At 36.9% G+C, this 24,914-nt stretch overlaps 1 protein-coding gene across 1 annotated transcript in view; it reads right to left on the bottom strand.

Moving 5' to 3' along the window:
- LOC150078519 (uncharacterized) overlaps nucleotides 1-24,914 on the bottom strand; it is a 541,829-nt gene that overhangs the window by 211,764 nt on the left and 305,151 nt on the right. The window contains exons 6-7 of the mRNA XM_090384590.1: nucleotides 16,514-16,696; nucleotides 9,299-9,386 (exon numbers count right to left, since the gene is read on the bottom strand). Coding sequence (XP_090240716.1) covers nucleotides 9,299-9,386; nucleotides 16,514-16,696 — 271 coding nt within the window. The remainder of the gene's footprint in view (nucleotides 1-9,298; nucleotides 9,387-16,513; nucleotides 16,697-24,914) is intronic.

Below are 24,914 nucleotides of genomic sequence, written 5' to 3'. Positions count from 1 at the left end.
CTTTGATAATATAATGTGAATAAAAGTAGAGCAACATTACCAAGGCACTTCACAGCAATGCAAAACTGATTTTGCTGTGTGCATTAAGATCATTGCACTAGGCAATTTTCATCGAGTTTGCCAGAAAAACATTGAAGTGTTAGAAATGTATTCTTTCTTTAACTAAAAATTAATGTTTCTCTAGTAAACACTACAATGTTCGTCAGCCAAGGCACCAACAGTCATATAGTAATATGCATATGGTAACGAACTCTTTTCTGTTTTTCTATGAGATATCCTTGGCAAAGGATGCAAAGAAAAAACAGAAAAGAGTTCTTTACCTATGAAAACTCTAAAAGGAAAGGGATGAATCAGATTGGTCCACTGGATATTGATGGTTCAACAGTTGAGGATCCTGCTCGGGTGGCTAACAAACTAAACGAGTATTTTGCATCTACATTCACACATGAGGTGTTATTCAGGAAGGGGACTGCCGGAGGTGAAGTAAACTTGGCAGTGAGCTTTTTTTTTTTTTTTTTTTTGGTAGTTGTTGGCGCATCGGCTTCTGTGGCCATAATGCACCTCCCAAGATTTTTGCAGTACTTTGATCCAAGCCCGAGGCGGGATTCGAACCCGCGACCTTTGGGTTGTTAAGTAGGCACTTTACCCACCCGGCTAGCCCGGTCGGCGGCAGTGAGCTAGATGATTTTGTAATAACTGAGAGGAAAGTGGAGGAGAAATTGGTGAGGATAACCATAAAAAAGGCTAGAATGGATGGGATCTATCCAGTTATATTAAAGGAGGCAGCAAAGGAAGTAAGCAAACCCTTAGACATAATTATGAGAGGTTCTTTGGACTCAGGGGAGGTACCCACAGACTGGAGATGTGCAAATGTGACCCCAATTCACAAAGGCGAATCAAAGGCTGACACAAGTAATTATAGGAAAATTAATGGAGGCACTGGCTAAAGAAGCACTGCAGGATCATCTAGACAAGACTTCAGTTATAGATCGGACACAGCATGGTTTTGTTAAGGGAAAGTCTTGCCTGACCAATTTGATTGGATACTATGATGCAGTCACAAAAGAACTGGATGCAGGGAATAACTTTGATATTATATATTTGGATCTCAGAAAGGGTTTTGATACCATTGCACTTGGAAGACTTCTGCACAAATTGGAGCAGTGTGGCATTGAAGGCAAATTGCTGCTATGGATAAAGGGATGGTTGAGGGGAAGAAGACAGAGAGTGGTAATCAATGAACACTGCTCATCGTGGACTAATGCTATTAGTGGAGTCCCTCAGGATTCAGTGTTGGGTCCATTATTGTTTTCTGTATTTATAAATGATATTGATGATGGTATATCAAGCTTAATGTCCAAGTTTCCAGACGATACAAATGTTGGCAGGGTTGTTAACGACACTACTGATGCTATGCTGCTGCAACAGGATCTGCAAAGGTTGAGCAGATGGGCTGAGAGGTGGCAAATGAAGTTCAACATTGACAAATGTAAAGTACTACATATGGGAAAGAGCAACCCCAGAGCAACGTATGAGCTCTGTGGTACTAAACTGACAGTAGTAGAGAATAAAAAGGACCTGGGGTTAATTGTGCAGGTAGATACGAAGTTCTCTGATCAGTGCAGATGGGCTGTAAGAGCAGCTCATGGTTTCTTGTAAATGATATACAGGAATTTTTCTAGCAGGGATAAGGAGGTGATTATTCCCTTGTATAAGGTAATGGTCAGGCCACACCTTGAGTGCTGTATACAGGTCTGGAGGCCTCATTTCAAGAAGGATGTAGAGCTGCTGGAATGAGTACAGAGAAGGGCAACAAGATTAGTGAATGCAACAAAGGGTTGCTATTATGAAGAAAGGCTTAAGTTCTGCAAATTGCAGCATCTGGAGACTAGGCACTGGCGAGGTGATCTGATAGAGGTGTATAAAATCGTGAATGGTTTGAGCATGCTCAATGCCGATGGGATTCTTCCTCTTGCTCAGAATAATCACCTGAGGGGGCATAAATCCAGATTGAGGAAAGACAGATGTAGGATAGATGTGTGGAAATTTGCCTTTAGCCAACGGGTAGTTGGTTGGTGGAACAGACTTCCATCCCTTGTTGTGGAAGTTGATAGCTTAAATAAATTTAAGGCTCAGCTGGTCAGGTATTTTGAATGAACGGAGGGGTGAAATGGAAGTTTTTTTTTTTTTTTTTTTGGCTGATGCTGCATAAGTTTGCTTTCTTGCATCATATGCCTCTACTAATGATAATGCAATCATAAAATGCAAGATATTTGTCAGCATTAAAAAAAAAAGGTTGTTTTGAAAGTTTTTGTATGTTGTTAGTTGTTCAACCAGAAGAATGACAATGCAGGGGCAGAACATTTAACTGTTGATTCAAAAGATCTGTAAAAGATAAAATAGCAGTTGTATCTTTTTCAAATTGAAGAAAGGTGCCTGCAATCTCATCTTCTTACTATTCTGCTCTCATGGAATGGATTCTAGGAAAATATTTCTGTCTACCAGCAACATAGTAAAAAAAACTCCAATCTATTACGGAATATGTTAATGCATTTGACAGGTTTTCAGTCCAGCAATGGCTCTACAATACACGAATTTTGCTAAATAAGATTCAGGAATATTATTCATTAATAACTTAATGAATTATTCATTAATAACTTAATGAATTATTCATTAATAACTTAGTGATTCCGAGGAGTTACAGGGCAAATAAAGGTAGAATTTCTTTATCAGCAAAACCTACATGGTAGACATTGGTTCTGCAGAACATACTTCCATGCAGTTTGCAAAACTTTAATGTATGGGGAAGGGAAAAACACAGGAAACCTATGTAGAGCTAAACGGAGCACCTTACAATGATAAAAAGGTAATCAAATATGATAGCTATCTTCTGTAGAGGACACAGAACAGAATCACATAAAAAAACAAAAACAGTTCATTAACTTATGGGTTGGTCACGTGCACACTAGTAAGACTTTTGTGGATTTATCGGATGATTGTTTTCTGCAGCAGCATGTTTGAGAGGCAACCAGAGAGGGTATTACTCTTGATCTGGTTATAAGCAGTGATCATTCGTGTATTAAAAATTTGCAGATAAATGAACCATTAGGTGACAGTGATCATAGGGTACTGATGTGGGATTTACTTAAAGATATAATTACCATCAGGGGTAAAGGAAGGGATTTTTGCTTCCATAAAGGTGACTACAGTGGTCTCAGACAGTTTTTAAATTCTGTACAGTGGGACCAACTGATGATGTTACCAACAGCAAATTCTAAGTGGGAAGCATACAAGGAACTAATAGTTTAAGCTACTAAATGTTTCATACCTATTAAGAAATATTTTTCGAGGTTTAGGCCTAAATGGTTGTCAAATGAACTAAGAGACTCGTGACAGAGAAGAAAAATGCATGGGATGCATATAAATTATCAGGCAACACAGAAGCCTATAATATATATAAGCTAGTCTGTAATCAAGTCACAAAGCAGGTTAGGCAGGCAAAGGCAGATTACGAGAAATCTTTGGCTAAGAATGCTAAGAAAAACAGCAAGGATTTCTTTACTTATAAAAACTCTAAAAGGAAGGGGATGAATCTGATTGGTCCACTTGATATCGATGGTTCGATTGTTGATGATCCTGCTCAGAAAGGAAACTAACTCAATGAGTATTTTGCATCTACATTCACACGTGAGGAGTTATTAAGGTTTGAAAATGCCACAAGGTTATCAAATTGTAACAGGGTGCTTAATGATTTTGTAAAAACTGAGAACAAAATGGAGGAGAAATTGTTGAAGTTAATATAATATAATATAACTGGATAGATCCCACTAAATTGGATCTATCCAGTTATATTAAAGGAGGTGGCAAAGGAAGTAAGCAAACCCTTAGCTATAATTATGAGAGCAACCTTGGACTCATGGGAGGTCACCACGGATATGTGCAAATGTGTCCCCAATTCACAAAGGGGGATCTCGAAGGGTGACACGAGTAATTACAGACCAGTTAGTTTAACTTCTGTTCTGGGTAAAATAATGGAGTCACTGGTTAAAGATGCATTGCAGAATCATCTAGACAAGACTGCAGCAATAATTCAGACACAGCATGAGTTTGTTAAGGGAAAGTCTTGTTTGACAAATTTGATTGGTTATTATGATGTGGTTACAAAGGAACTGGATGCAAAAAATAATTTTGATATCATATACTTGGATTTCAGGAAAGCTTTTGACACTATTGCGCAAGGAATATTACTGTACAAGTTGGAGCAGAATGGTATTAAGGGTAAGTTACTACAATGGATAAAAGGATGTTTGAGTGGGAGAAGACAGAGGGCAGTAATCAATGGGTGCTGCTCTTCATGGACTAATGTTATTAGTTGAGTCCCACAGGGTTCGGTGTTGGGTCCACTCTTGTTTTGTATATTTATCAATGATATTGATGAAGGTATATCAGGCTTAGTATCAAAGTTTGCAGATGATACAAAGGTTGGCAGGGTTGTTAATGACAGTAATGGCAGTGTGTTACTGCAACATGTTGTTGTTGTTGTTGTTGTTTTGGTTTTTAAGGAGCATTAGCAACAAAGGCCATATTGCTCCGGGATATGCGGTGGTCATTCCCTGACCTTTCCGCATCCTCCGTATTTGGTGGTGATGGGCTCGAACCCCGGTCTAATCAAGAAGCGTGTGCTATGCACTGCTGCTCCTCCTTCCCACCTGGCTACGGAGACGCCATTTACTGCAACAGGATCTAGAAAATTTGGGAAGATGGGCTGAGAAGTGGCAACTGAAGTTTAACCTTGACAAATGCAAAGTAATGCATATGGGTAGAAGTAACCCCAGAGACCGGGGTTGAAGCCCCTGACTGCTGAATACGGTCGATCTACCAACCTGCACTGGACCAGAGTGCAGATTATGGTCTATTTCCCTCAGCATGTATTGTTGAGGAGGCTTCCATCCTGCAGTGGGTTGATAATGGCTGCACTTTACTTTTTTTTTTAACCCCAGAGAAACGTACCAACTGTGTGATACTTAAGGTTAGAAAATGAAAAAGACCTGGGAGTAATTGTACAGTCAGATATGAAGTTTTCTGAGCAATGCAGTCAGGCTGCCAGGGCAGGTCATGGGGTGTTGTCAATGATATGAGGCAATGGTCAGGCCATGCCTTGAGTACTGCATGCAGGTCAGGAGGCCTCATTTTAGGAAGGATGTAGATTTGCTTGAGCTGTTGTTGGTGTTATTTGGTTTTTAGGACCATTAGCAACTAAGGCCATATTACTCCGGGATATGCGGTGGTCATTCCCTGACCTTTCCGCATCCTCCGTATTTGGTGGTGACGGACTCGAACCCCGGTCTAATCAAGAAGCGTGTGCTACGCCCTGCTGCTGCTCCTTCCCACCTGGCTATGGAAGCACCTATTTGCTTGAGCATGTACAGAGAAGGGCAACAAGATTGGTGAGGGGAATGATGGGATTCTATTACCAGGAGAGGTTTAATTTCTGCAAATTGCAGCAGCTGGAGACTAGGCACCTGCGAGGTAATCTGATTGAGGTGTATAAGTCCTTGAATGGGTTGAGCACACTGAATTCTGATGGGATTCTTGCACGTGTTCGGTTTATGAACCTAAGGGGGCATAAATTGAAATTGAGGAAGGGCAGATGTAGAAGAGATGTGCAGAGATTTGCATTTAGCCAGTGGGTGGTTAATTGCTGGAACAAACTTCCATCTGTTGTGGAAGTTGATAGGTTAAATAAATTTAAGGAGGAACTGGACAAATATTTAGAGGGGATTGTTTTGTAATTTTTTTTTTTTTGGCTGATGCTGTATAAGCTCATACATTTGCTTTCTTGCATCACATGCCACTACTACTACTACTACCACCACCAGTGGTAAAAGTTATGGTAGAAACATTTTGAACATACCACTTCACCCACACAAAAATATGAAATAGAAGGTCCAAGATGTTCCTGATGGTGACACAGTAGTATTAAGAACTATGTGCAGAACACTTTATCAGATTACACATTAGCAAGCTGAACTACTACAACTTAGCAGCAGCAATTTGGAATAACAAGCATTGCCAGCAAAAACAAGGGATCCAGTAGTTGTTTGTGGTATCTAAAAAATAATACCCTACTTCAAGAAAATATGAAGAAAAAGACAGAACTTCATCTCACAAATAAAAACATTGAGGATAATCCTCCTGCAATTGCAAAAAAACTATCTGTGGAGAGTAGAATTCCACAATAGCATTAGCATTAGTAGAGGCATACAATACAAGAAAAAAAGCTAATGCAGCATCAGCCAAAAAAAAAAATGCTCCCATTTCACCCCTCTGTTCTTTACAAATACCTGTCCAGCTCAGCCTTAAATTTATTTAGGCTATCAACTTACACAACAAAAGATAGACGTCTGTTCCACCAATCAACTACCAGCTGGCTAAAGGCAAACTTCTGCACATCTATCCTACAACTGTCTTTCCTCAATTTGAATTTATGCCCTCTCAGGTGATTATTCTGAGCAAGAGGAAGAATTCCATCAGCATTGAGCATGCTCAAACCATTCAAGATTTTATACACCTCTATCAGATCACCTCGCTGGTGCCTAGTCTCCAGACACTGTAATTTGCAAAACTTAAGCCTTTCTTCATAAGAGCAACCCTTTGTTCCATTCACTAATCTTGTTGCCCTTCTCTGTACTCATTCCAGCAGCTCTACATCCTTCTTGAAATGAGGCCTCCAGACCTGTATACAGTACTCAAGGTGTGGCCTGACCATTGCCTTATACAAGGGAATAATCACCTCCTTATCCCTGCTAGAAAAATTCCTGTATAACATTCACAAGACACCGTGAGCTACTCTTGCAGATCATCTGCACTGCTCAGAAAACTTCATATCTACCTGCACAATTACCCACAGGTCCTTTTCATTCTTTACCACTGTCAGTGTAGTACCACAGAGTTAATACAATACTCTGGGGTTACTGCTTCCCATATGTAGTGGGATACTGCTCCCATAGGCACCAGAGGTGGCAAGACATCCCTTATGCCAGCATCATAGGTATTTTGTATGGTTTTTTTTTTCAATTTTACCACAAACTTCACTGATAGAATTGAATGATGCTGAAACTCAACTTGCATTTGTTAAAATCTTCTGAGCACAAATGGGGAAGGAAATGAATGGCAGCAGAAGTGGCCATCCATTGTTCTAGACAAATCCCAATTCCACTAGAATGGAATTGTGAATACCCAAAACTGCAAAATATTGGAAATCCACTGTTATGCTCCATAGGTCACTGTATATGTATCATGGATTCATAGTCAGCTTCACTATCTGCTCATTTCCCTTTGAAAAAAATTACCCAAATGGAACTGTAACTTCTGTTACTTTTAAAAAAATATTAAGACAAGTTAGTAACCATTGAAATTTGAATATGCAACGGTGAACATGGTTAGGAAAGTACAGTTTTATTGCATGACGAAGCAACTATCAAGAAGTCTGTAAAAGAAATACTGAAGCAGCTTTTTATCAATGAATGAGTATCCAGCTGCAGATGTACTGTGGCCTCACTTTCTTGACTACCATTATTTCAATAGCACCTCAAGTCGTATATCAGCTCCATAAGAGACGAACCAATGTCGTGGTCATTGTAGTTGCTAAGAGGATTGATGGGCAGCAAAGAAAAAGACAGGCTGCCAGGGCAGGTCATGGGGTTTGTCAATGATATATAGGAATTTTGCTAGCAGGGAGAAGGAGGTGATTGTCCCTCTGTATAACCTCATTCCTTTTGGAAAAAATTCTTGGTCAAACAGCCATGGAAGGATAGCATCACAAAACACATGTGAAATATTAACCTTGTATGCTATATACTGCAGATAACTATGCAGTTATCAATTTCAGGTTCTTCTATCTCACACACAGGTTTAGATAGGCAAATGAAATATTATCACAGGGAACAAGAAATACTCTAACATTGATAACAGTACCACAGAGTATCAACTCTGTGGTACTACACTGACAGTGGTAGAGAATGAAAGGGACTTGGGGGTGATTGTGCAGGCAGATATGAAGTTCTCTGAGCAGTGCAGACGGGCTGCAAGAGTAGCTCATGGAGTATTGTCAATGATATACAGGAATTTTTCCAGCAGGGATAAGGAGGTGATTATTCCATTGTATAAGGCAATGGTCAGGCCACACCTAGAGTACTGTATACAGGTCTGGAGGCCTCATTTCAAGAAGGATGTAGAGCTGCTGGAACGAGTACAGAGAAGGGCAACAAGATTAGTGAATGGAACAAAGGGGTGCTCTTATAAAGAAAGGCTTAAGTTTTGCAAATTACAGTGTCTGGAGACTAGGTACCGGCGAGGTGATCTGATAGAGGTGTATAAAGCCTTGAATGGTTTAAGCATGCTCAATGCTGATGGGATTCTTCCTCTAGCTCAGAAAAATCACCTGAGAGGGCATAAATTCAAATTGAGGAAAGACAGATGTAGGATAGATGTGCGGAAATTTGCCTTTGGCCAGCGGGTGGTTGGTTGGTGGAACAGACTGCCATCCCTTGTGGTGGAGGTTGATAGCCTAAATAAGTTTAAGGCTCAGCTGGACAGGTATTTTGAATGAACAGAGGGGTGAAGTGGAAGTGGTTTTTTTTTTTTTTTTTTTTTGTTTGGCTGATGCTGCATAAGCTTGCTTTCTTGCATCAAATGCCTCTACTAATGCTAATGCTAATGCTAACATCCAAGTCAGCTTTACAACAGTCAGGCCATCTGTTTTCAATAATAGTTTTATGTAAATGTTAAGCAATAAAGTATCAATGTTAATGTACTGGGGTGACAGGCATTTCTCCAATTGCAGTATTCACAGCAATATTGATTAAGTAAAATGTTAATCATTCACAAAAATAATGTTACTCTTATTAGTGAGTTTTGTAAGCAATTTTGTGTTTCAAATAATTTTCTTCCGCACTTTCTAAAGAGTACATTTGCCAAATTTGGTTTTATTTCTTCTATTCAATTATAAAATATACAGCTCTAAACAGGAATAATTTTATGGTGAAACCCAGTGCTTAATAGTTTTGACCAGAGTTACGAGCAACATAAATGGAATTGGTTATATTGTATTTGATGCAATCAATTTTGTCCTCTTAAAATATTAAATATCTTAAATATCCTCTTAAATATTAGGCAATAACAAGTATTAAACATTAGCTTAACTGAAATAAACTAGATATCTTTTAGGCAAGTTTCTTCTATATTTATTCTCTGTATTCCGAACGCTTCCTTGAAAATGAATTTTCCCTGTACTTACCTTGAGTAAGAATTTTCCTATACAGCATTTACGAAATCTTTTCCGGACTGCCAGTAGAGAAAGATAAACGACTCTCGTACCAGGGAGTCTGCCAAAGTCATAAGAGAATAATAATTAAGAGGTATAATGATAACAAAAATTAACACTATATATGCACTGTGAGAAGGATAATGCATACCAAAAATACAGGAAGAAAACTCGTGTTTATTTCTGTATTATTAATATTACATATATTACACATATGCGAATACAAGTAACATAACACATTAAACAACATATTGTTTAACCTTAACCAAAATCATCAAACTATACTGCAATATTTCTAAGTCTCATGTAGAAAAATGTCATGTAGCCAAGGGAGAGGAAGATTATTTGTGGAGTGAAAGAGGATTAATACATTTAAAAAAAAATACAAGGAGAAACAGACAATTTTTATGAGAGTATAGTAGTGTCAATGTTTTTTACTTGTTTAAAAAGGACAGAGTTCAGGAGATTTTTAATAACAATCTGTCGAAATCCATGACTTGGAGTCATCTGAATTAGATGCATTAATATCTAGTGGGGTTGGGACAAATCTCTGGCAATGGAGTATGAGGGCAATGGAGTGTGGGTACTTCTTATGAAAAAGCTGGAGAGCAACAGATTGATAATAAGCGCACACATGCAAGTGCAGAAGGGGTCAAGAAAAAGGAGTCAAAAAAGGAAAAAAAAGTAAAGAGAAAACTGGAGAACAAATGGAAGGCAGATTTCAGGAATAGAGGTTCAGTTGAAAAAACTGGCAGTATGGGACAAATCAGAGCTCTGTGCTGATATTGAAGTGTAAGTATTACATAATGATGGGAAGCATACAGTCTTTGGGACAGCTCTGGAGGATAGCTCATTGTCTTTTCAAGATAGCTCCTATGATAATGATGTTGATTTTCAGGAATGGACTTCTAAAAAGGGAAAAAATATGGTAAAGGTGGGGCAGGATGGTCCAGAACTCCTGATACTGACAAGAGTATGGCAGAAGGGAATAAGGAAAAGGAGTCAAAAAAAGAAAAAAAGAAAACTAAATTGCTGTACAAACAGAAGGAGGATTTCAAGAATAGAGGTTCGAAAGAAATAACTGGTGGTTAATTAGGGAACAAATAGGAGCAAAGTGCTGATATTGAGTGCCAGTATTAGATAAAGACTGAGAGGAGGTGGTCTCTAGGGCTGCTAAAAACAATAGTCCATTGTCTTCTCAAGAAAGAGCCTATAGTAAGTGACTCTTTCTTCCTAAAAACATGATCCATGCAACACCATATCGAAAACAATTTCCACTATGCAGTGAAAAGCTCCTACAGCATTTTCTTGAATGATCCTTGCTATATTAGTTGATCCTCTGACTATATCATATTGAATTTAATATTCCTAACAGTGACTAGTTCCTACATGATATCCTGAGGTGAGCTGCTTCACTTCACAATCTTTAGATTAGGAAGGATGAGATCTACTGAATGGGTGCAAAGAAGGGCAACTAGATTAAAAATAATATTAGTTACTTTGGCATGCAGATTACAGTAGTTGTTTTTAATGAGCCTATGTCCAAACATTGACAATAATATTATGGAGAAACAGCATCACCAGAAAGTCAAATAAAAAAAATAACACAGAGAAGCTATCTCAGTTTTTGTAATAACCTGAATTCATATGTAGTTATTGGAGGTTAACTATATGGTTTGTACTATGTATATAAAGTGCTTAGCATCATAATACACAGCCATTTCTGAATAAACAGAAAATTTTTAAGGTGGCATCGTTTTAGGTTATATCTCATATTGTGAATACCTTCACAACGAGTTGCCATGATATTGCACTACTTCGAATAAGTAACGCTTCACCTAAGGAGAAGACTAGTGTTACTTATTCTCAGATAGGTACCACCACCCAGACAGCACTGTTTCAGGGCTATTTGGCCCTTCGTCAGTGAGTGGGTAGGTACCCAAGTGATGCAATGATGGCAAAAACAGTTATGAAGTATAACTCCACAATATGAGAGATGCCTGATGGTGTATGATGCATTTAGGCTCTAGCCCTAAATGCGCCTTAGTCTATATGGTTTGTTTGTTTGTTTGTTATTTGGTTTTTAGGAGCATTAGCAACTAAGACCATATTGCTCCAGGGATATGCGGTGGTCATTCCCTGACTTTCCTGCATCCTCCTGTCAGTCATGGGAGGAACAACAGCATCCCCAAATGGATGACAAAGAACATAACATAGAAAGCTATTTCAATTTCTGCAATAACCTCTGAATGAAATACTACCCTGTTTATAAATTAAATTGTAATACAAATTTATATATACGAGGGCGATTCAAAAAAATGTTACACTTGACCGTTGTAGCCTAAGAGATATTTATTGAGGTATGTAACATTATGCAATAGAAAGCACATACCTTACACTACTTTTCCACATAGTCACTGAGTTGGTGTAAACACTTTTCAGAATGTGTGACTAAACGTTCGATTCTCTGATGATAGAAATCCACTCCTTAGTCACTCGGCCACTGTCGAACTGCTGTTTGCACCTGCTCATCATTGTCCCCCTAGATGTTCTTTCAGGTTGCCAATAATGTGATAATCACAAGGCAAAATATCAGGACTGTATGGCAGATGTTGCCATACCTCCCATCCAAAACTTTGGAGCAAGTGTCGTGCTGTGCATGCATTGTGTGGTGTGGCATTGTCCTGAATGAGAACAACTTTTCTTAACTTTCCAGGCCTCTTGTTTTTCATGGCTGTTCACAAAGACCTTGTTTTTCATGGCTGTTCACTGAGACAGGATTAATTGTTGTGCCTTTTGCCATAAATTCTGTGTAAACAACTCCTTCACAGTCGAAAAACACAGTGGCCATGACCTTTCCTGCCGATGGTGCAACTTTGAATTTCTTCTGCACAGGCGATGTTGCGTGTCTCCATTCCATAGACACTCTCTTCATTTCATTTCTTGGGTGAAATGGTGCACCCACATTTCACTGCCAATGGAGATGCAGCATAAGAAGTCATGGCCTTCCACAGAATAGCATTGAAGGAAGGATAGAGAAGACAAAAAAGTTGACCTTTGTGTTCATCTGACAGTGAACGAGGAACCCATCGTGCACACAATTTGCAATAGTCAAGATGTTCACAGATGATGGAATGAACACTGCCTATCAAAATATCCAACTCCTTTGCTATTTCTGCAACTGTCAGTCTTCAATTATTGCGAATAATTTCATCAACCTGCATCATGATGTCTGCAGTGGTCGACGTTGATGGCCTTCCTTTTCGATTAGTATCCATTGATTCTGTGCGACCACTTTCAAACTGCTGGCATCACTTCACTATGGCTGGACGCGACATTGCATTTTCCCCATATACTGCCATTATTTCACGATGAATCTTGGATCAATTCAGAAGTTTCGCCCATAAAAATCATACTGTTCTGTGTACCTGGAACTTGGAATAACATTCTAGCTGACGTGCTATTATGAATGCTTGCTCCTACACAACTGTTACCGCTACGTCAACGAAACTCACCTACCAGGCGGGTGCATGATATGAACTCCATTACACACAGGTGCCACATTTGTTGCACAATTATACCATGAGATGGCGGCAGGTGTAACTTATTTTTTGAATGCCCCTTGTACATACAGGATGTAAAGTATGTTATATATATACTGAGCATTATGTAGGAGAAATATTTCTTCTTATCATATATCATGCAGATTATCATGCACATGTCTTGGATAGATGATACTATTTATATTTCATGGTTATAATTCGTATTAGCATTTGTAGTGGCAAATGATGAATAAAAGCAAGCTTATACAGCATGAGCAAAAACAGAAAAAGAATAACAATAAAAGCCACTTCCCATTATAAAATAATATAAGGCATGACCAGAACTAGGTTAAAAGGTTGTTGTGGCACTCTGAGCCAATGTTACATTGTTGCTCATATCTCAATCCCATTCATCAGCTTAAAAAGGGCATTATAGTTAAAAATAAATATATAAAATAATTTTATTTAAATCAATTTTATTAAAACTCTAAAAAATAAAAATAATTTGTTAATTTAAATTTTTAACTTTTCTGAACTTCGCCAGTTGCAAATTTTGATATCATTTGAAATAGCACCCTTCAGCATTAGCCACGTTACAACAACTCTTAGTACCGTGAAAAGATTTTCCAATCACACTGTTGTCAAATTGTTTGGGCAGATGGATTGCATAACTGCTTTGATTTTTTTTCGCAAATATTTCAATTTTATAAATATTGAACATTATTTATAGTTCACGATAAGCCGACCGGGCTAGCCAGGTGGGTAAAGTGCCTGCCTGGCAACCCAAAGGTCGCGGGTTCGAATCCTGCCTCGGGCTTGGATCAAAGTACTGCAAAAACTTTGGGAGGTGCACTATGGCCACAGAAGCCGATACGCCAACAGCTACCAAAAAAAAAAAAAAAAAAAAAAAAAAAAACTTCACGATAAACACAAATTGTCTTCCAATGATTGGATTGCACTGTCTAAACATATTGAAAAAGTGAAACCTAAAATATTTCTTCTCTATCTTGCCAACTTCATCTTGGTGTTCATTATTGAACATTTTCTTTTAGGATGAATTCTTGTTTGATTATCTAGGATAATTTCCAAACCTTTTTCAGATCAGTACCACTTTTGTACTTTAGACAGAAGCACCAGACCACTTTCATATTTGGAGTAAAAGTCACACAGCACAAAAAAATATTAAGCAAACATAAAAATTACATTACAACTATATTTAAATATGCGGCAATATCTAGTAGTGATTAACATATGTAGTATAATCTAGTTTCTTACAGATATATCTGTAGTTCCCATCATTGCTAATAAGATTGCTACCTACTGCAAAAAAGGTCTATTTTACTGTTAAGCCAAACAAGCCATTTTCTAATGTTGTACATACCATTTTCTATGAAGACCACAACTGGTCCACAGACAAGATGATGGAAAACACTGCACTAAAATTCATTTAAATTTATTAACCATTCTGCAACAGGTATAACTTGTGATATAATCAAACTGAACTCTAAGAATTCAGTTTGAGCGTGTCAAATTGAACAATTAGAGTTAATTTTAAAGGGTTCTCTAATTTTAATTGACTTTGATTTTTATTTGTCTCCAAATGTAATAGCAATAACTTAGTCAGCAGATAAGTTAGCTTTATAAGTTTTTTTCAAGTCAAATATTTGGATCCTAATTTCTTATGCAGAAATCCTTATTTGATTAATAGTAATATTTTTTTTCTGTTGCTCTTTTAAATTTTGGTGATACTTAAACTGCAGCACTCTAAGCCATGGCCACATTGTAATATACCTTATGCAAATCCTGGCTGTAACACAGGAATCTTTGACATTTGTTAGTTTTTCTCAATGGCTGATTCTGCATTTGGTAAGCTGGTAAATAGGGAAGGCTGTCAGGGGAAGGTTAACATTCTTATAACTATCATTAGCATAAACTGAGAATGGACATAACAACACACCTACTTCCCTGTTTCACACATTCCTGTCTTCCAATGAATAGCATCACACTGCAGTAGAAGTGATTCAAACAAAAGGTCAATACAACTTGCAGATCTATGTTTACAGCACATCCAGGCCTACAGATGTGCATCAACATATAACCAACAACAGCAGAGTTGGTCCTTTTTTTTTTTTTTTGTATCTGATAATGAAAGCAGAACAGGGCCAACCTGTTGCTCTTCCTACCATGCACAGTCAATCACCACTGAACAAAACTCAACGTCCTATATGGCAACTACATAATTTCCCAGATCATCCTTAAGGTATATCATTGCATCCCTGATCAAATGTGGTCAGTGTTTTACACATTTTTAAAATTTATTGAACTACTACTTCAAGGGGATTTTTTTCAATAACTAATATTCTCTAACATGACCATGACCAGCAAGGACTAGACGGAAATTTAATAATTGGAGAAAATCCACTTTTATATTCATAGTGTTGTTAGTATGATATAAATCTAAATTGGAGCATGAAGAATAAGCACATCAATAGCTGAAAAATCATTAACCAAAGAGAAGAAAAATTATAAAGCAGTTCCAAATCTACTTTCAAAACTACACACTGTTCACCTAATCTTTAATTCTGATAAAAGCAAATATACATCATTTAGTAAAGATACCATTCATCAGATGCTGAAGTGTTATTGTACTTTATACAAGCTGACCAATGAGAACAAAGCTTTGCTAGATAACGTGTGTGTGTGTGTGTGTGTGTGTGTGTGTGTGTGTGTGTGTGTGTGTGTGTGTGTGTGTGTGTGTGTGTGTGTGTGTGTGTGTGTGTGTGTGTGTGTGTGTGTGTGTGTGTGTGTGTTTCAAACTTAAAATCTGCATAAACATGGTTATAGAGTGGATTTTTTCCAAGATTCTTGATTGAAACTTATGATATCCATGAAAAGTGAAAAGAATACATGGCCATGATGGAAAATGCTGTTATTCAATGCTGGGGGAGGTGTAAGAACAGGAGATTTGTTAAAGTGACTGGTTATGTGTCCCCTTCCCCCAACAAACATACATACATACATACATACACTGAAGAATAACTACATCAGGAGAACATTTCTCTAGAAGAAATGTTCATAGATGTTTTGAAACAAAGTGGCCACCACCCATCAATTCATATTTGAACTGTGTTTATTTAATCAAAAGAGGATGATACACAATTAAAGAGGGCAACCCAAATAGAGATAACTATTTGGGTTGCCAGCTTTCATCCACTGTTCATAACTTTATTTGAGAACCTGATAATTCAAAGAGATAACATATTCATGATTATCTGTAGTCATACAAATTGAAATTTACTATTCTACTGAAATAACACATTTCTGTTATAACATTTATAATCTTTATCCAGACTCCTGACCATTATTTTGAACTTATTTCTTCAAAGGGTAAATTCTTTTGTTGGTTTCCATAAATTAATTTGTTTTGTTAACTAAGTAACAAATTAATATATGATTTTATTAAATTATAATTTCTAACTAGTGCAATTTTATCTATTAAATTTCATTTAATTACTTATTAAATTACGGTTTAAAGATGAAATCACTCAGAGAAATTATTCATTTCACACTCATGATACCCACACTAAGAAAACAATGCAAGCAAAACTGATATATGAAAATATAAAAGAGAAGGATAGATAAATACCTATAATTCTTATTAAAAGTGGCAGAAGCTAAAAGTCTGTTTTCAACACCTATATGAGTGGACTGCAGAGAATATTTCTCAATGGCATTTTGTTTTTCATGCTTTCTTTTCATCACAGCCTTCAGGAATGTTTCTAAACCTCGAGAAAAATCTTCCTGATTTTCATTCTCTTCTTCCATTTCACTTATGAAAAAGAATAAATGAATAAGTTAAAACTGCACATACCGAAAAAAAGAAAATTAATAAATGTTATAATCTAGATAAATGTAATTCAAAGTTGTTTATAGTCATACTTATGAATTTTTATATTTATTTCGGATAATGACATTTAATTTCCAATAGTGTTTTTTCTACCTTCATGCACATTTTCAAGCATTTCAAACAAACATGGGGCTAAGAATCCCACTTGTCTTTCTTGAAAAATTTACTGGTGATTTTGGTGATTGTAATCTGCTTTGAACTAGACTTACAGTCATTTCAGACATACAGTATACATGATACATTTATACTATATGTCTAAAATGAATTAATAATTTTAGATTTCAAATATGTAAAAATCATTGTAAGAAAGTATTATATTGATACTACTATATTATAGTGGTATCAATATAATATTATAGTGGTAAACTATTATAGTATTATAGTGGTAAACTCCAAGTACAAACAAAAAATGTTTGTACTTGGAGTTTACCACTTTTGGTATTTGGTATTAGAACTGAAAAAATAATGAAAGGGGAATTTTAGACAATTCCTCAAACCAAGTGTGAATTTTCTAATTCAACATCAAAATTTGAGAATAGGTAAATGAAGAATGTATCGACAACATTAGAGATAGGAAAGCAAAAGATCCTAGGAGAGTAAACAGGGAGAACATAATTTACTGGTAGCATGAAATAAGAGTGATGAAACCAAGATGGTTCATCTATAGTTAGTAGCAATAAACAAATAACGAGTATATCTCACAAGGTTGGTTTCCTGTCATCTGATTTCCATAACAATCATTTCAATTTTATTTCCTTCACTTATTAATCAACTGATTCAGAAACAATAATGTCCATTGGCTTGTACAGGATTTCTGATGACTGACCTATAATAATGAAATGGCACAATGATCTAAGCCCAGTTAGAGGTATTGAATTGTTGAATTGGGCTGCTTCATTTGCTATTTTAATTTCACTGCAAGAGCTCACAAGTGAAAATATGCATTCATTTAAGATAGAGAGACGGAAATGAAAGAAAATATGACTGCCATCGGGATTTCTGATGACTGACCTATAATAATGAAATGGCATAACGATCTAAACCCAGTTAGGGGTAGTTGAATTGGGCTGCTTCATTCGCTATTTTAATTTCACTGCAAGAGCTCACAAGTGAAAATATGCATTCAATTAAGATACAGAGATGGAAATGAAAGAAAATATGACTGCCATTCACACAGAAGAATCAGAAGCATCAGCATACAGCTCAGTGTTATATGCATAATTCACTGTGAGGATGGTTGGTGAGCTCTTCAATTTATCTACAGCTGAGATCAAAATCCACCAAATCGAGATTTCCATTCTTAAACAAGAAATAGGCTAAAATGTCACTGTGCAATGCAATTTAAGTAATAAACTAAAATTATAGTTTGCAAGGATTTGTAAATTAAAATGGTTATGTAAATATAAGAAAATATATTAACACATTTACAGAAATTTAAAAATATATATCATCTTTCTCATACAAAATCTACTATATATTATGGGATCATAACATGAAAAAGGCAAGAAAATGTTAAAAATGTGCAGTAATAAAAGGAGAACAATCAAGTAAAAAAAAATAATAAAATAGTATAAATGGTGTTGCAGAACTGAGATAGTGGATTCACCTGCACTTGGCAAAAAAAAAAAAACAATGCTAAGCTAATTATATAACTTACCAACTAGAGAAACACATTCAAGGTACTAGAGAAACAAAACTACCAGGGAGGAAGTGGAGAGTCAGATATGTAATTCCTTTAATAGTGAAGATGGGCTACAAGCAATTTTGGCAAGGATATACAGAAATTTTGTCAGCAAGGATAAGGAGGTAATTATTCCACTAATTAAGCTTAGGCCAGATCTCGCACACAGGTCTCGAAGCATTCATTTTAGGTACGATGTGAATCTAATGGATGGGTGTGCAGAAGAGCAATGAGATTAGTGAGGGCACAAACAGCAACAAACTGCAATGCCTCAAAACTTGGCAACTGCAAAAATAAGTGACTGAGGAGTTCAAGACTCTTATTAGACTAAGTAAGCTAAATGTTCATAGCATCCTTATTCTGCCAAGGTAACACACATAAGACATCAAAAATTTAAATTGAGGAAAAGTATCCTGTACAGCAGGGGTGGGCAACATCTGGCCCGCGATGATGTTGAATCTGGCCACTTCAGTGAATGCATAAATATAGAAAATCCATACCTGACTACACGCGCCATAAACAGTAAACATTTGGCTTAATTTGGTTCAATCGGGAATCGCAGCCAGTGCAGCATACAGCAGTAAGCAGTGCGCAGTTAACCAGGCGATTTTATGCAGCGTCAAAGAGTATTATTTCCTAATTATTATTGTAGCAACGATTCAATGAAGTTCCTTTGGGTTTGACTTCTTATTGAAAAAAATAATATTGGTGCAAGATATTTTATAGGTCAGTTTATGCCTTTTCTAATTATTAAAATTTAATTTAATATAATTTATAGCCTACAAAATGAGCCAATTAAAAAAAAAGAAAAATTGATACCGAATGCTGAATTTTAAATGATAATTGGACATTCAAATATTTAATTGCAAATATAAAGAGATAAAACAGATAAAGCTGTTTGTCTGGTTTGTAACGAAACTATTTCCGTTTTTAAAGCATATAATCTAAAAAGGCATTTTTCAACAAAACATTTCGTAAAATATAAGCTATTTTCACAGGAACAAATGAAAATTGCAGCAGAAAATTTAAAATGTGGTTTGCGTAAGCAGCAAAATACTTTGAAAATTGTCAAACACAGATAGAGCTCTGACAAAAGCTAGTTACATTGTTGCACACAAGGTTGCAAAACAATGTAAATCATTTTCTAACGGGGAATTTGTGAAGGAATTTTTGATAGATATTGCTGAATTATTATGCCCTGATAAAAAACTGACGTTTGAAAATATTTCTCTGTCACAAAGAACTCTTGTGAGACGAATTGATAATATTTCAAGTAATTTATGTGATCAATTAAAATTAAAATTGGAATATTGTACTTACCATGCGCTGGCTTTAGATGAGTCATGTGACATTACCAATACGAGTCAACTTTTAATCTTTATTTGAGGTATAAATCCTAGATTTTAAATTATGCAGGAATTACTTTCTGTATATCCTATGAAAGACACAACAACTGGCGAAGATTTTTTATAGCTCTTCAAGAAGCTTTGCAAACTAGGACACCCATCTCAACCGATGGGTGTCCTAGATAGACAGGAAAAAACATTGGATTATTAAAAAGAATAAGAGACAAAATAAAGCAGCATATTCGAGGAAAAGAAATAATTTTATTACATTGTATAATTCATCAAGAAACCCTTTGCAAAAGAGTTTTAAAACTGAAGCATGTTATATCTGAAGCATGTTATCGGTTGTAACGAAAGTAGCATTAGCATTAGTAGAGGCATATGATGCAAGAAAGCAAGCTTATTCAGCATCCCAAAAAAAAAAAAAAAAACCACACACCACTCCCATTTCACCCCTCCGTTCGTTCGAAATACCTGTCCAGTTGAGCTTTAAATTTGTTTAGGCTATCAACTTCAACAACAAGTGATGGAAGTCGGTTCCACCAACCAACCACCCGCTGGCCAAAGGCAAATTTCCGCACATCTATCCGACATCCGTCCTTCCTCAATTTGAATTTATGCCCTCTGAGGTGATTATTCTGAGCAAGATGAAGAATCCCATTGGCATTGAGCATGCTCAAACCATTCAAAGCCTTATACACCTCTATCAGATCACCTCGCCGGTGCCTAGTCTCCAGACTCTGTAATTTGCAAAACTTAAGCCTTTCTTCGTAAGAACAACCCTTTGTTCCATTCACTAATCTTGTTGCCCTTCTCTGTACCCGTTCCAGCAGCTCTACATCCTTCATGAAATGAGGCCTCCAGACCTGTATACAGTACTCAAGATTGGCCTAACCATTGCCTTATACAAGGGAATAATCACCTCCTTATCCCTGCTAGAAAAATTCCTGTATATCATTGACAAGACACCATGAGCTACTCTTGCAGCTCGTCTGCACTGCTCAGAGAACTTCATATCTGCCTGCACAATTACCCCCAGGTCCTTTTCATTCTCCACCACTGTCAGTGTAGTACCGCAGAGTTGATACGTTGCTCTGGGGTTACTGTTTCCCATAGGCGCCTCCGTAGCCAGGTGGGAAGGAGCAGCAGTGCGTAGCACACGCTTCTTGATTAGACCGGGGTTCGAGCCCGTCACCACCAAATACGGAGCATGCGGTAAGGTCAGGGAATGACCACCGCACCGGAGCAATATGGCCTTAGTTGCTAATGCTCCTAAAAAAAAAAAAAAACTGTTTCCCATATGTAGTACTTTACATTTGTCAATGTTAAACTTCATTTGCCACCTCTCACCCCATCTATTCAACCCTTCCAGATCCTGTTGCAGCAGCATAGCGTCAGTAGTGTCCTTAACAACCCTGCCAACCTTTGTATCATCTGCAAACTTGGACATTAAACTTGATATCCCATCATCAATATCATTCATAAACACCGAAAACAACAACGGACCCAACACTGAACCCTGAGGAACTCCACTAATAACATTAGTCCACGTTGAGCAGTGTCCATTGATTACCACTCTCTGTCTTCTGCCACTCAACCATCCCCTTATCCATAGCAGCAATTTGCCTCCAATGCCACACTGCTCCAATTGTTGCAGCAGTCTTCCATGTGCAACAGTATCAAAAGCCTTTCTAAGATCCAAATATATAATATCAAAGTTATTCCCTGCATCCAGTTCTTTTGTGACTACATCATAGTATCCAATCAAATTGGTCAGGCAAGACCTGCCCTTAACAAAACCATGCTGCGTCTGAGCTATAACTGAATTCTTGTCTAGATGATCCTGCAGTGCTTCTTTAACCAGTGCCTCCATTCATTTACCTGGAACAGAAGTTAAACTAACAGGTCTATAATTACTTGTGTCAGCCTTTGATCCTCCTTTGTGAATTGGGGTTACATTTGCACATCTCCAGTCTATGGGTACCTCCCCCGAGTCCAAAGAAGCTCTCATAATTATGGCTAGGGGTTTGCTTACTTCCTTTGCTGCCTCCTTTAATATAACTGGATAGATCCCATCCACCCCAGGTGCCTTTTTTATGTTTATCCTCAACAATCTCTCCTCCACTTTCCTCTCAGTTATTACATAATCATCCAGCTACTGCCAATGTTTACTTTACCTACATCATTCTCCTTCCTGAATAACTCCTCATGCGTGAATGTAGATGCAAAATACTCGTTTAGATTGTTAGCCACCTGAGCAGGATCCTCAACTGTTGAACCATCAATATCCAGTGGACCAATCTGATTCATCCCTTTCCTTCTTGAGTTTAAATATGTAAAGAACTCTTTTCTGTTTTTCTTTGCATCCTTTGCCAAGGATTTTTTGTAGTCTGCCTTTGCCTGCCTAATCTCCTTTGTGACTTGGTTACAGACCAACTTATATTTATCATAGGCTTCCATGTCACCCATTAATTTGTATGTATCCCATTGCATTTTTCTTCTCTGCCACATGTCTCATTAGTCCATCTGACAACCATTTAGGCCTAAACCTTGAACAATATTTCTTAGTTGGTATGTAAAGCCTGGTAGCCTCCAATATTAGTTCCTTGAATGCTTCCCATTTTGAGTTTCCTGTTGGTAACGTCATCAGTTGGTCCCACTGTATAGAATTTAAATACTGTCTCAGTCCATTATAGTCGCCTTTACGAAAACAAAAACCCTTCCCTTTACTTCTGATGGTAGTTACCTCCTTGAGTAAATCCCACTTCAACACACTGTGATCACTGCCACCTAGTGGTTCATTTATCTGCAGATTCTTAATGCATGAAGAATCACTACTGATAATCAGATCAAGAGTATTGCTCCCTCTTGTTGCCTCACGAACATGCCGATGTAGAAAACAATCATCCAATAAATCCACAAAAGCCTTGCTAGTGTGCGAGTGACCAACCCACAAATTCCAGTCAATATCTGGGAAATTAAAATTCCCCATTATAAGACTCTCTGATTTACTGGCCCACTCTATTTCCCTGTACAATATCTTATTATACTCATCAGAGTCATTAGGCCTATAGCACACTCCTACTCTCAATTTTGATTTCCCTATGCTTATGTCACACCAAACTGACTCGACACTGCCCTGTCCATCGATGTCGACTGGCTTCACTTCCTTGGACTTTATGTGTTTCTTAATTAATAGCATAACCCCTCCTCCCCTCCTGTCCTGTCTATCCTTTCTATACACATTGTATTCCCCAAATTCCAGTTCCGCATTACTTATATCTGTGTGACACCACGTCTCTGATATCCCAACAATATCTGCCTTTGATGTTTTGAGCAATACCTCAAATTCATCAAATTTATTTACCAAACTCCTAGCATTGGTGAACACGCAGGTATACATGCACCTGTTTCTATTCTTAACTACCCTAACACAACCCATGTGTTTACTTGTACCGCAATGACTCCCAGCAGTCTCTGAAATATCCTGCATCTTGTTTTTCAGGCTTCTGCTCATTTCAATAGAAGCAGTGCAAGAATCACTTCCACCTCTGCCAGTGGCTACTGTTAATCTATTAGTCCTTGTATCCCCCCCCAACTAGCAGTTTTCCGACCCACCTAACACTGCATCAGCAAAAATTCTTGCACCCTTTCCATTTAAGTGTATCCCATCCCTGTAGAAGCAATCTCTCATGTTAACAAGTACACTCCTGTTAACAAGTAGTTAATTTTATTCGTGGAAGAGCTTTAAACCACCAGCAATCCATTTTTTTTTTTGAAAGAAATTGAATGTGATTTTACTGATATTCCTTACCATATGGACATAAGATGACTTAGTCTTGCAAAAGTGTTAAAACGATTTCATGATTTGTTGGATGAAATTGTAAACTTCTTAAATGCTAAGGACAAGCTGAATGAATTTTGTGAATTAAAAGATGAACAATGGCTGAACGACTTTTTCTTCTCATTTGATATGTTTTCGCATCAGAATGAATTAAATTTATTATTACAAGGGAAAGGACTAATTATTTTTGATATGTATACAAATGTCACATCGTTCACGAGAAAACTCAAGTTATTTTCACAACAATTCCAAAATAAACAGTTAACTCACTTTCCAATCTTACAAAAAAGAGACAAAAACTTGAAATGTGCTGATTTTAAGAAATATGAGGCTATAATAAGTGACTTATTTAATGAATTTACAAGAAGATTTGAGGATTTTCAGAAAATTTCTAAAGATCTATCTTTAGTAAGCCTACCATTTAATTTTAATGTCAATGATGCACCACCTTGTATCCAGTTGGAACTGATAAATTTACAATAAAATTTAATATTAAAGAATCAATTTGCTGAAAAAACAATGACGGACTTTTATGCCTCGTTAAATCCAGAAATGTTTTAAAATATTCTGGATAATGCACAGAAATATTTGGCATTCTTTGGATCGACATACCTAGGCGAAACTACATTTTCTTTAATGAAAAATACAAAGAGCAAAATTAGATCAAGAATAACGGATGAAAATTTAGGAGCCACTAGTGAATTGAATCCCAATAGCCACTAGTAAATTGTATCCCAATTTTGATGAAATCATAAATCAGGAACATTCCAAATGTAATCCCTCACATTAAAGTTTATTTTCTGCATTTACTTTGTTATCATAACAATAAAAATGTTTATTTCAAATTGTAGTTCTTATCTGTACCTATCTATAATCGACTTTTATTTAAATATTGTATTTACTTTTTTTTTTAAATATATTAATAATTTGGTAATTCAAGTAATATAACATTTTTTAGGTTCTGATTTGTTTTGTTAAAACGTTCAATCTATTCCAGCCCGCATCATGATACGAAAATTTCATTCGGCCCGCTGACGAAAAAAGTTTCCCATCCCTGCTGTACAGGATACTTTTTCTGAAAATTTACTTTCAGCCAGAGGACAGTCAATTCTTGCAACAAAGGTGGATCAGAGGGTGACAGTAAATACAGACCTATCAATTTAACTTCTGTTCTGGGGAAAGTAATGGAGTCACTGCTTAAAGAAGCACTGCAGGATCATCTAGACAAGACTTCAGTTATAGTGCAGACACAGCATGAATTTGTTAAGG

Source organism: Mastigoproctus giganteus, chromosome 11 (genome assembly GCF_048544385.1).
Source record: "Mastigoproctus giganteus isolate SK-2022 chromosome 11, ASM4854438v1, whole genome shotgun sequence".
Lineage (NCBI taxonomy): Eukaryota > Metazoa > Arthropoda > Arachnida > Uropygi > Thelyphonidae > Mastigoproctus > Mastigoproctus giganteus.
This window is presented reverse-complemented; position numbering and strand designations above follow the sequence as displayed.